We start from the raw sequence: 12,451 nt of genomic DNA on the forward strand, positions 1-12,451 counted from the left end.
CTGCAGCAAATGCCACCAGCAGTTGTTAAGATTTCCTTTGAGGTTTAGTCCTGTCCAAGTAGAAAGTAGAATCTAAGTTGTCTGTGAACATTTAAGGAGTGCAGTATTCATTCCCCTTTGTTCTGTGGGTTAGGAAAGAAGGTAGGCAAATGAATGGACTGATTAAGAGTCACAATGGATACCACCTTGGGCATGAAGGAGGGAATGGTTCTGTGGGACACCTTGTCCGCATGAAAGATGATGAAAGGCTCCACTGCCATAAGGGCCTGTAACTCAGATACCCTTCTTGCAGAAGTGATTGCTAAAAGGAAAGCTGTCTTCCAGGAAAGGTATTTTAAATCTGCAGTAGCAGCTGGCTCAAAAGGAGGAAGAGTGAGTTTCTCAAAGACAAAGTTAAGGTCCCAGGCTGGAGTTGGAGCTCTCCTTGGTGGCCTTAAATTTTTGGCCCCTCTGAGGAACTGCTTGAGCAGTGGGTGAGAGAAGAGGGGAGGTTCTGTGCTATAATGAGCTGAAATGGCTGAGGCATGAATTTTGATGGAGGAAAAGGACAAGCCCTTATGAAGCATCTCAATCAAATATTGTAGAATCTGAGGTAAATTAGGTACTGCTGCGCTCATCCCTCAAGATTGGTTCTAGGTACAAAATCTTTTCCATTTTGCAGCATAAGATTTTCTAGTACTACGCCTCCTAGCCTCTAAAATGATATCCATCACTGATTTACTGAGGGGTGGTAAAGGAGAGATTAGGTAATTAGCCAGGCTGCTAGGTTCAGGGTTTGCAGCTGAGGGCGCAGAATCTGGTTCTCCTGCTGACACAACAGGGAAGGAGTCTGAGGCAGGTGCCATGGGGCCAAGTGTGACGCACTACGCAGGAGGGGGGGTATCAGTGTTGGCGTGGCCAGTTTGGTGCAATTAAAATTGTCCTTGGCTTGTCCTGTTTGATCTTTAGTAGTACCTTGGAGAGCAGAGGCAGAGGAGGAAAGGCATAAACTGATAGGTTTTTCCAGCTGAAGGATAGAGCATCCACTTTCCAAGCTAGTTTGTGGGGATTCCTTGTGCAAGATTTGTCCAATTGATGGTTCTGGGGGGAGGCAAACAGGTCTATATCTGGGCTCCCCCATTTGCTTGTCAACATGTTGAAAATCCTTGGTTCCAGTTTCCACTCGTGTGGGTTGATGAGGTTTCGCCATCTGCCAGTGTATTATTTTTCCTGGCAGGAATTGAGCTTGTAGATTCACTTGGTAGCTCAAGGCTGTGTTCCACAATACAATGGCTAGTCTGCAGAGGGGGTAAGAGTGTGTACCCCCCTGCTTGTTTATGTACCACATGACCATGGTGTTGTCTGTCTTTACCATTAGTTGTCCTGGAAGAATGTGGTCCTTGAAGGTTGTCAGAGCATTCTATACAACTAGCATTTCCTTTTGATTTGTGTATAGGTGCATTTGACTTGGGTTCCATTTGCCATGAATGCACTTCCCTGCCAGGTGAGCCCCCCATGCATAGTCTGATGCGTCTGTTGTTAGGATTTGGATGGGCAGGGGGGTAGTGTCAATGGTAGTCCCTTGTTTTGGTAGCAGGCCTCTGCCCACCAATGGAACTCTAGGAGTAGGCATGGTATGATAGGAATCATAGCTTCTAGATCCTGAGAAATGTTGACACCATAGGCTTTTGAGATACCATTAAAGTTTCCTCATATGCAGCATTGCATATAGAATTAGAAGAATGCAGGAGGCCATGAACCCCAAGGTTTGCAGTATTTGCATTGCAGATAACTGGGTTTTTGTGGCCACTAGTTTGAAGTAGGTTGTCAAATGAGTATGTTTCTCTGGAGTGAGGAAAGCCATCTGAGAAGTTGTATTCAAGCTTGCTCCCAGGAATATAATTTGTTGACAGGGTACCAGGTGTGATTTATTTTCATTTATGCTGTACCCCAGACAAGTCAGTACCCTTTGAACAAAGGCCAGATGATTCAAAAGTATGTCCTGGCTTTCTGCCTGAATTAGACAATCATCCAGGTATGGATATATTTGAATATTTCTTTGCCTGCAGAACGCAATGACTGGAGCTAGGCACTTTGTGAATACCCTGGATGCAGTAGATAAGCCAAAGGGCAGTGCAGAGAACTGATAGTGCATGTAGCCTGCTTTGAAGCGCAAGTATCTTCTGCAAGACTCCCTGATAGGGATGTGCAGGTATGCTTCTTTTAAGTCTAGTGTTGCCAAACATGCATCTTTGCCTAGCATAGGAAGCAGCTGGTGAAGAGTCAGCATCTTGAATTTTGGAATCACCAGAAAGTTATTTAGAGTAGAAAGGTCCAGGACATGACGCCATGTATTGCCTTTTCTGGGTACCAGAAAAAGTCTCGAATAGAAACCTTGTCCCTTTTCCTCTTCTGGTACCAACGGAATAGCCCCCATGCTTAAGAGAGAGTACTTGATTTTGGGCCTCTGCCCACTGATTTGGGGGTAGATCTGGTCACCCGCTTGGTGTTGGTAAGGTGTGGAAGTGAAATCTGCATCCTTGGGACACTATATTTAAAACCCATTTGTCCTGGGTAATGAGTTCCCAGTTTTTGGCCTGCAGACAAATCTTTCCACCTAAAGGAGCATTCAGTTGGGAAGTGCTTGGAAGTTTTAAAAGCAAATCACTGAGACAGTTTTCCATAGAGGGGAGTCTTGACTACTCCCTGATTTGGGTGCAGAAACCACCCACTGCTTAGTCTTGTGTGTCCCCTGGGACTGAAACCTGGGGTTTCTGCTGTGTCTGGGTTTGGCTTCAGAAGACCTGGAAGGGGCTGGAATGGACCAATTCTTAGAGGGCCAGTGCCTACTAAATCTAGGAGGCTGAACTTGTAAGAAATCTTTAACAGTTTGCATAGATTTAGCTTTATCTTCCATCTTTTTAAGAACTTCCTCAGCCTTGTTGCCAAACAGGTGGTCCTGATTTAAGGGAGCATCCAACAATTTAGCTTTAACATGATCAGGCAAAGATTGCTCCTTAAGCCAAGCATGCCTTCTGAGCACAGACCCAGTAACAGCAGCCCTGCAAGAGGCCTCTAATGAATCAAATCCACATTGCAAAGTATGTTTTCCAACCTGTTCGGCAGAATGCATTAAATCCTGTAATTCTTTATTTTCCACACAGTCAGGAATCAACATCATTTTCTGTTTAAGCAATCCAATAACATGTTGCTGATACTTTAACATATGAAACTGGCAGTTTAAAGCCCTAATGACCAAGGTTGCAGAAGTGTAAATCTTCTTACCCCATCTATCCAGCGCCCTGGAGTCTCTATCAGAAGGGGTAGGATTTTATAGCAGTAGAAGCCTTAATGCCCTTGGGTCCCAGTGAAATAGTCTCTGGATCTGCAATAGGATTTTTAAAAAGGAACTTGTGTGAATCAGGAACCCTGTAATATCGGCCAGGTTTTCTGGGAGCAGGAGGCAAAGAATCAGGGACCAAACTAGATTCTGAAAAAGCATCAACAATGTCTAGTACAGGAGGAATAGCTAAAGGACTATGCTGAGGCAGGAGTAAGAAATCCCTAAGCCTCTTTTTTGAATCAGAAAAATCCTGGCTTTCCCATTGGAAATTCTCTCAGTATGTAAGGTTTCACCAAAAGAAAAATCCTCTGGAGGAGAAGCAGAGGGAATACAGTCCTCTGCATCAGAATCCTCATAAGTAGATAAGGGCAAATCCAGATCATCAGAACCACCAGAAAAATCAGAATCCTGGTCAGAAGATTCATAAACAACTTCAGTCCTAGGTCTCTTAGAAGGGGGAGGTTGGCTTCCCATGATTAGAGTTATAAGATCTTCAGCCATTCTTATCATTTGTTTTTTAGGCATAGAGGCCTGAGCATGCGGCCTGGGCATCGGTTTTTTAGGCATGGTTTGAGATTTAAGCCTAAATGAAGAAGGAGGTGTCGGTTTAATATGCAAGTCCATAGGCTTGAATACACCCTCACAAGCCCGTGCCTGCACAGTGGCGCCGGACCCATCCAAGGTAGAGACATCTGCGGGTTCCATAGTTGAAGCATCTCGTGGCATACTGGACCTCTGAATGGGTCTCAGTAGAGGCCTGCGAATCAGAAGTAGTGGGTATCAGGGGCTGCGAAGGCGCCTCACTGAGTACTGGCGAATTGGCGACTGGCTTAAGAGAAGTGTCATCGGCAGTTTTGGACCTCGGTGGCCTGTCTCTGTCTTTATCTTTGCGTTTTTTCGAAATCCCGGTAGTCGGATGGCTAACCGACATTTCTGGATAACTAAACTGAGAACTGCAATATTCAGAGGCAAAAATATACTGACGACGGAAAGTGCGCTGATTAAATAAAGCACAAAACTGACAGCAAGGTACGTCGTGGTCAGGGCCTAGGCAAGGAATACAGTACGAATTAAAATCTTTATGAGATACTTGCTTTCCACAAGTAATGCAATTATTAACTTTTACTGACATCGGTAAGGAGCAAGAAAAAGTTTTCCCAATGGGGTACTTAGCTTTAGTTGAAGACTTTGGTTCTGAAACTCGAAAACGAAAATTTCAGGAGTCAGCCGACCAGCACTTGCGAACTGCTTCTGCTTCGGGCACCGCATGGCAAGAAAGACTGATGTAATGGCGTCGGCTGCATGTTTTCTACCCCTGACGACCTGACATCATGGAAGAAGGGACAGCAACCGACGCAGGACCCAAGACTTTGTTAATCAGGCCGACTGAGGTCTACTGCAAGCGGATAACCCAAATGTAATGACTGCAACAGTGAAACACGAAGAACATCTGGAATATCCTTGGAGGGGAACTCATTTGAAGGTTCAGTCACTACATGCCAAAGGTGACCCTTCAAAGGTGTCTGGAAGTTCAAGTTCATTACAGTGTTTAAATTCTTAAGTACTTTGCATATACCAAAACTAAATCAATGAATAATGACACTTAAAATATTACAAAAAAACTAACAGAAAAAAATGAAATGCATTTAATACTAAATATTCACCTTGAAATCTGGTTACAAAAAAAAATAAGTGATGCCAAACATCTATAAAGATATAAACATGCAATAAAACCTTCAGGATCAAAAGCCTGACATGTCCATTTGAAGTCTGTTCAGTTTAACCATCCTTTAAACATACTTATAAAAATAGCATCACTTGACACAAATTGTCTATAGATCAGAAACTGTAGATGTAATAATTCTTAATCACAAAATGAGTAAATCAATTCTAAAACTTGAAAGTGGAGTCCACAAACTAAATAATACTTTGCAAGAAGCCAACTACTGTACATTTAAATTTAGGCATCATATTGATTACATCAGACCCTGAAAGTACAGTTGTGTACACTTACCATAAATGTAGATGTTTTAGTATATTCACTGTTGCAGTCATCACATTTGGGTTATCCCTGCCAGGGTAGCCCTCAGCCGGCCCAAATAACAGGGGCTTAGTATTTTTGCGTCGGTTGCTGTCGCTTCAAGACTGACGTCAGGTTGTCAAGTACTATAAAGTAAGGCAGCCAAATGACATTACATCTGTTTTTCTTGCCCTAACCTGTCAAGAGCCCCTAAGTGGGAGTCAGGTTCTGGTGGAAGAACCCCAACCAGTAGAAAGTAAATACCAATATGTCCCTTGTAAGGAAAGAGAAGAAGGAAGAGGGGGTGGAGGGAGGGAAACCAGGACTGCAACAGGGAATACACTCGAACATCTACATTTATGGTAAGTGTACACAACTGTACTATGTTCTTCGTGTTTCACTGTCGCAGTCATCACATTTGGGTTGATTCCCAAAGCTGAGGAAATGGGTGGTGGCAGTCAAGGAAACTAGGGGCTGACTAGGATGCCCTGAAGACTGCAGAGGCAAACTGTGCCCTGGATTTGGAGAAGATAGGCAGGTGGCAATGTTTGGTAAAGGTGTGAACAGATATCCAGGTGGCAGCCTCCAGGATGTCCCTGGTGGGGACTCCTCTGAGGAAAGCTGCAGAGGTGGAGGCTGCGTTGGTGGAGTGAGTCCTGACCCCCTTGGGGGAAGGCTTTTCGTGTTGCTTGTAGCAGAAATGGATGCAGTATGCTATCCATTTGGAAATGGTTTGGCGAAAGATTTTCCCTCTACCCCTGCAGCAAAGTTAACCAGCAAATGATCAGACTTTCTGAAGGATTTAGTCCTGTCTAGATAGAATCTGAGCTGTCTATGTACATCTAGAGGGTGCAGGATTCTTTCCCCTTGTTCTGTGGGTTAGAGAAAAAGGTGGGCAAATGAATGGATAGGTTGAGAGCCACCTTGGGCATGAAGGATGGGTTAGACCTTAGGGATACCCTGTCAGCATGGAAGATGATGAAGGGTTCCACAGCCATGAGTGCTTGCAGCTCGGAGACCCTTCTGGCTGAAGTGATGGCCAGAAGGAAAGTTGTCTTCCAGGAGAGAAATTTTAGCTCTGCTGAAGAGGCTGGTTTGAAGGGGGGTAGGGTGAGCTTTTCCAATACAAAGTTAAGGTCCCAAGCTGGGGCTGGTGCTCTTCTGGGTGGCCTCAAATTGCTAGCCCCTCTTACGGAAATGCTTGATCAGAGGGTGTGAGAAAAGGGGCTGCTCAGTGGGGAAATGAACAGAGACAGCAGAGGCATGAATTTTAACAGAGGAAAAGGAGAGACCACTGTGTAAGCAGGTCAGCTAAGTAATCCAGGATGAGAGGGATGGAGGGCTGTGCTGTATTGGCTCCCTTAGCCTGAATCCAGGTGCAGAACCTTTTCCATTTGTCAGCATAAGACATTCGAGTGCTAGGGCGCCTGGCCTCACTTATAACATCTAGAACCTGTTTACTGAGGTTGGCAGTTTGATCAGGGATTAAGGAATAAGCCAAGCTGTCAAAGTGAGGATCTGCTATTGGGGATGCATGAATTCTCCTTCCTCTCTTGGTCAGGAGGATTGGAATCGGAGTGAGATGCCATGGTGGCAGTGGGGACAGGCTGCGCAGCAGTGGGTACCAGTGCCGGTGAGGCCAGTCTGGAGCAATAAGAATTGTCCTTGGTTTTTCCTCCTTTATTTTGACCAGTACCCTGGGGATGAGAGGTAGTGAAGGAAAGGCATAGACTGATAGATTGACCCAGGGGAAGGACAGGGCATCCACTTTTCAAACCATGCAGTGATGCTCCCTGGTGCAGAACCTGCTGAGCTGATGGTTGGTGTGGAAGGCAAAGAGGTCGACCTTCAGGGTGCCCCATTTCTGAGTTATTAGGGTGAAGGCTCTTTAGTCGAGCTGCCACTCATGTGGGTCCAGAAGATTTCTGCTTAAGTGGTCTGCCAGTGAGTTTTGAGAACCTGGTAGGAACGGTGCTAACAGGTGGAGATGCATGGCAGAGGCTGTGTGCCAAAGGGTCATGGCCAGCCTGCATAGAGGGTAGGAATGAGTCCCTCCTTGCTTGTTGATATACCACATCACAGTGGTGTTGTCTGTTTTGATCAGGAGAACCCCTGGGGAGAGAAGGGGCTTGAAAGCTGTCAAGGCATGCTGGACAGCTATCATCTCTTTTTGGTTGATGTGCAGATGGATTTGCTGTGGGCTCCATTGGCCCTGTATGCACCTGCCATTCAAGTGTGCACCCCAGGCATAGTCTGATGCATCTGTGGTGAGGGTCTGGGTGGCAGGGGGTGGTGAGAAAGGTAGTCTCCTGTTTGGCAGCATTTTGTTGCCCACCAAAGAAAATCTTGTCTGAGGCAAGGTATCACGGGTATAATAGTCTCCAAGTCTTGAGAGTGTTGACACCAAAGGCTTTTTAGGTACTATTGAAGTTTCCTCATATGCAGTCTGGCATATGGAATGAGTAGAATGCAAGATGCCATGAACCCCAGAGCTTGCAGGATTTTCCTTGCAGATAACTGGGGTCTGGTGGCTAGTTGAGAAAAGTAGGCTGTCAGGAAAGTTTGCTTTTCTGGTGTAAGGAACGCTATCAGGGATGTTGTGTCCAGGCTTGCTCCCAGGAATATAATCCTTTGGGTGGGTACCTGTTTGGATTTCTTTTTGTTGACTGTGTACCCCAGGGAGGTTAATAGGGACTTGATAAAGGTCAAGTGCTTGAGCAGCTTTTCCTGGCTGTCTGCCTGAATTAGGCAGTCGTCTAAGTATGGGTACATCTGGATATTCCTTTGTCTGCAAAAGGCAATGGCTTGAGCCAGACATTTTGTGAAAACTCTGGAAGCAGTAGATAAGCCAAAGTGAAGAGCAGAGAACTGAAAGTGCAGAGATCCTACCCTGAAACTGAGATATTTCCTGCATGAGTCCCTGATAGGAATGTGGAGTTAGGCCTCTTTTAGATCCAGGGTGGCTAGCCAAGCATCCATGGAGAGCATGGGTAGCAGATGTTGGAGGGTAAGCATTTTGAATTTTGGTATCACCAGAAAGGTGTTTAGAATGGATAGATCGAGGATGGGATGCCAGGTGCCCCCTTTTCTGGGTACCAGAAAAAGTCTGGAGTAGAAACCTTGTCCTTTCTGTTCTGCAGGAATATGCTCTATTGCCCTCATAGAGAGCAGGGAAAGGACTTGCTTTTGTGCCTCTGCCCACTGGTTTGGAGGCAGATCTGGGAACCCTTTTGGGTCTGGAAGGGTGTGGAAAGAAAATTTGTCTTTGTGCAAGGGGCATCCAACAATTTAGATTTAACATGGTCTGGCAAGGGCTGTTCCTTAAGCCATGCATGTCCTCTAAGGACAGAACCGGTGACTGCTGCCCTGCAAGAAGCTTCTAGGGTGTCAAAACCACAGTGCAAGGTGTGTTTGGTTACTGGACTTCTTGCAGAATGCATTAACTCTTGTAATTGTTTAGATTCTGCACAAGCAGGAAAGGAAGATTTTTTTTTGTTTGAGGAGCTCCAGGGAATGTTGCTGAAATTTTAGCATATGGAACTGGCAATTTAGTGCTCTGATAGCAAGAGTAGCAGAGGTGTATACTTGTTTTACCCCATCTGTCTAGTGCTCAGGAATCCCTATCTAAAGGGGTGGAATTCTTAGCAGAGATTGCTTTAATTCCTTTAGGTTCATGATAAATGACCTTGGGGTCAGCAGTAGGATTTTTAAAAAGAAATTTGAGAGAGTTAGGGACTCTGTAATACCGGTCTGGTTTTCTGGGTGCAAGAGGGAGGGTGTCAGGAGTCAAACTGGATTCCAGAAAAACATCCAGGACTGGGGGAATGGCCAGGGGTCTGTGCTGTGGAGATCTAAGAATTCCCAAAGTCTCTTTTTAGACTGAGGGTAGTCCTGACTTTCCCACTGGAAATGCTCCCTTAAGGTATGAAGGGTTCCCCAAAGGAAAAGTCCTCTGGGGGACAAGATAAAGGAATGGAATCCTCTACATCAGAATCCTCATAAGCAGAGAGGGGGTGCAGGTCTTCATATTCAGATGCATCAGTCATCAGACTCCTGTTCAGACAAAACGACAGGGGACAGATCTCTTTCTTTTTGAAGGGGTAGCTTGGCTTCCCCTGATCACCATGATAAGGTCTTCCACCATTTTAAGCATTTCAGACTGAGGCAAGGAAGCAGGTGCCTAAGACTGAGTCGTCGGTTTCTTGGGTGTGGTTCGTACCCTAGGCCTAAGAAACTTGGTAGTTTTTGATAGAACTGTAAACGTGAAAGAAGTTGGTTTGTGTTGAGAATCGGTAGTGGGAAGGACTTCCTTGGAAGCCGGTGCCTGCTCAGCAGCTCCAGACCCATTCAAGGGAGAGACAACCGCAGGATCCTTAGTCGAAAAAGAGTTTTGCCGCATACTGGACTCTGAAAGGTTCTTGGTAGCGGCCCGCGAATCCACAGAAGTGGCCATCAGGGGCTGCGAAAGTGCCTCACTTAGGACTGCAGAAGTGATGACTAGCTTAATGGAAGTGTCATTGGTAGGTTTGGACCCGTGTGATCTGTCTCTGTCTTTATCTTTATGTTTTTTCAGAAGATCTGCTGTCGGTTGGCTTACTGAGGCCATATCGGAATTTGAGGACTGTAAGCGAAAATATCTAGCTACAAGAAGGGCCCGATGACTTATAGTTCTGGCGTTGAACAAAGCACAGAAGCGACAGACAGGGGAGTTATGGTCTGGGCCTAAGCAAGTGAAGCAGTAAGAATGAAAGTCCGGTGCGGTATTTGCTTTCCACAGGCGAGAAAATTGTTAACTTTTTCTGACATCGGTTAGTGCAAGAAAAAAGGATCCCCAATGGGGTACTTAGCTTTAGAAGACTTCAGCTTCAGTTCAGAAGATGAAACTCAGGTAGCAGCTGACTGGCATGTGTGCGAACTGCTTCTGGTTTGGGCTCTGCGGCAAGAAAAACTGATGTAATGGTATCATTCTGAAACTAACTTTAGAATGGTCAGAAAGACAGAAACATCAGATTAATGACTGACCACTTCTTGTGGCAAAAACATACATATAAACTAAGATGGCAAGGGTTGCTCTCCCCTTTTAGCCTTGCATCAGCAAACATCTCAGAGATTTGGGAAGGAAACCAGTTGCACGTTGAAGATGTCCAAAAGCCTTGGAAGTAAAACCAGAAGGAAGACGTCCACCTGGCAGCTTATTCCCCACAGACAAAGATTTATATTGCAACAATGGCTCCTACAAAGAACACTGTAATATCCATAAAACCTTGCAGAAAAAACAATTTACACAGAGTGAGAGAGATCTCTCCAGAATTCTGATTTCATCCTTTGCTCTCTTTGGCCAGTATAGTCTAGGCCAGTTAAACAAGAGCTGTAGATACACCCACAAACTAAATCTTTATTTTTTTTAAGCCTTTATGTATGCAGGTATATAATCCAAATATATTTAGAAGAGTTACACAGCATAAAACATTACAACTTGATGTATTCAGACAGACATCTAAACTTCTACATATAACACTCTTCTTGGCACTACAGTGTTACTACTCTAGCCACTGATTAGCAAACTCCAACAAGCTCAAGGACATCCATCACTCTCCTCGAATGAGAAGCACATCAATGTCTTAATTTTGGCATCTAGTTCAACATTTATAAGGTAACAGCTGGATGATATATACAACACGTCTAACTAAGCCTTTTCCCTTTATATATATATATATATATATATATATATATATATATATATATATATATATACACACACACACATATATATATATATATATATATGTGTGTGTGTGTGTGTGTTTTATATATATATATATATATATATATATATACAGCTATATATAAATATTTAATAAAAATGATCTGAAAGACTTGTTAAAAATGTTTGAAAACAGGCTGTACTTGGGACAGCGGGCAGCCTACTACTCTACATGCACATTTGAGATTTTTTTCAACCAGTCACACACACACACACACACACATATGCACACACTTCTACATGCAAATTAGGTGGATTTCCTCCCAACCACACACACTTCTACATGCAAATTAGGTGGATTTCTTTCCACCAACCACACACTTACACACAAACACACCTCCTCGCTTTGCAACCAGTCAAGCCAACTTCCTAGCCCACACCTCCCCTTTGTATAGCATTTAAAACCCCTGTAGCTACTGCTTGATTTGAAGTCTTGTAATTGACAAAAGCGCTCATCATGATTACCTTCAATAAAGATCTGAAAAAGGAATCTTTTTTACTGTGGATTTTAAAGTGGAACTCAGGAAGATTACGCTCTTCATTCAAAATTGAACGTCTGGTCATTATCTTTCATCTGAACTGCTACCATCTCGCATATTCTACTTCCACTTTTCCTTTCATAAGCATGCATTCAGTTTTGAAAGATGTTCTATACTGTTCTTTAATACAGAAGTACCAGAGAACTGAATGCTAGACATGGTTTTTAGGTCTTGAATTGTGTCAATGAGTTGATAGGTTTAATTTTTGTCATTTAGTTAATATATTTAAAAGGTGTATTTTTTTTACTATCAACATTATTTGCCTGTTTTGTCTCCGTCATTATTTTTTCATTTTAGTTTTATTTGTAAATGTTTACAAGTTTTATTTAATTTCATATTGTTCTTATGAGCTGGAAATGTTCTATACAGTTGAAAGGTCTGTTTTTTCTTTTTGTAACATCTTTTTAAATTATTTCTCTTCCAATAAAGAAACTATATTCTAAATAGCATTCGGTTTCATCTGCTGTGGCTTTACCTGTACAAAATAACATCCTGGTCTTTAGTGTTGAACATCCAGGGTTGCCAACCATCTGTAAATTTCTAAACAGTCTGTAAAAATATTCCAAAATTTGGAATGTCCATAAAAATGTGGGTGCTCAAAAAATGAGTAATCAATGCCTAGATTTTTTCCAGTAACACACCTTTCAAATGGTACCACCATTCTTCCTCTTCCAATTCTTTGCCAGCAGCCTAGATCAGTGGCAGCAAAACAGAAGTAGTCAATATGGGATATGGATGATACTTCTCAATCTATTCTACAATGAAGATGTCATATTTCAATAGTATACAGAACGTACTGTGTTCTC

At 43.6% G+C, this 12,451-nt stretch overlaps 1 protein-coding gene across 5 annotated transcripts in view; it reads right to left on the minus strand.

Annotated features, from left to right (window-relative positions):
• The window catches only part of VPS39 (VPS39 subunit of HOPS complex), a 1,019,836-nt gene that overhangs the window by 73,684 nt on the left and 933,701 nt on the right, over positions 1 to 12,451 (minus strand). For 2 of the 5 annotated variants that reach the window (XM_044074016.1, XM_044074017.1), the window contains exon 24: positions 12,287 to 12,335. The exons of the other annotated variants lie outside the window; for them this stretch is intronic. In XM_044074016.1, coding sequence (XP_043929951.1) covers positions 12,287 to 12,335 — 49 coding nt within the window. The remainder of the gene's footprint in view (positions 1 to 12,286; positions 12,336 to 12,451) is intronic. 5 annotated transcript variants of the gene reach the window in all.

This window comes from Protopterus annectens, chromosome 6.part0, assembly GCF_019279795.1.
Source record: "Protopterus annectens isolate FY-2018-M chromosome 6.part0, PAN1.0, whole genome shotgun sequence".
NCBI classification, from domain to species: domain Eukaryota; kingdom Metazoa; phylum Chordata; order Ceratodontiformes; family Protopteridae; genus Protopterus; species Protopterus annectens.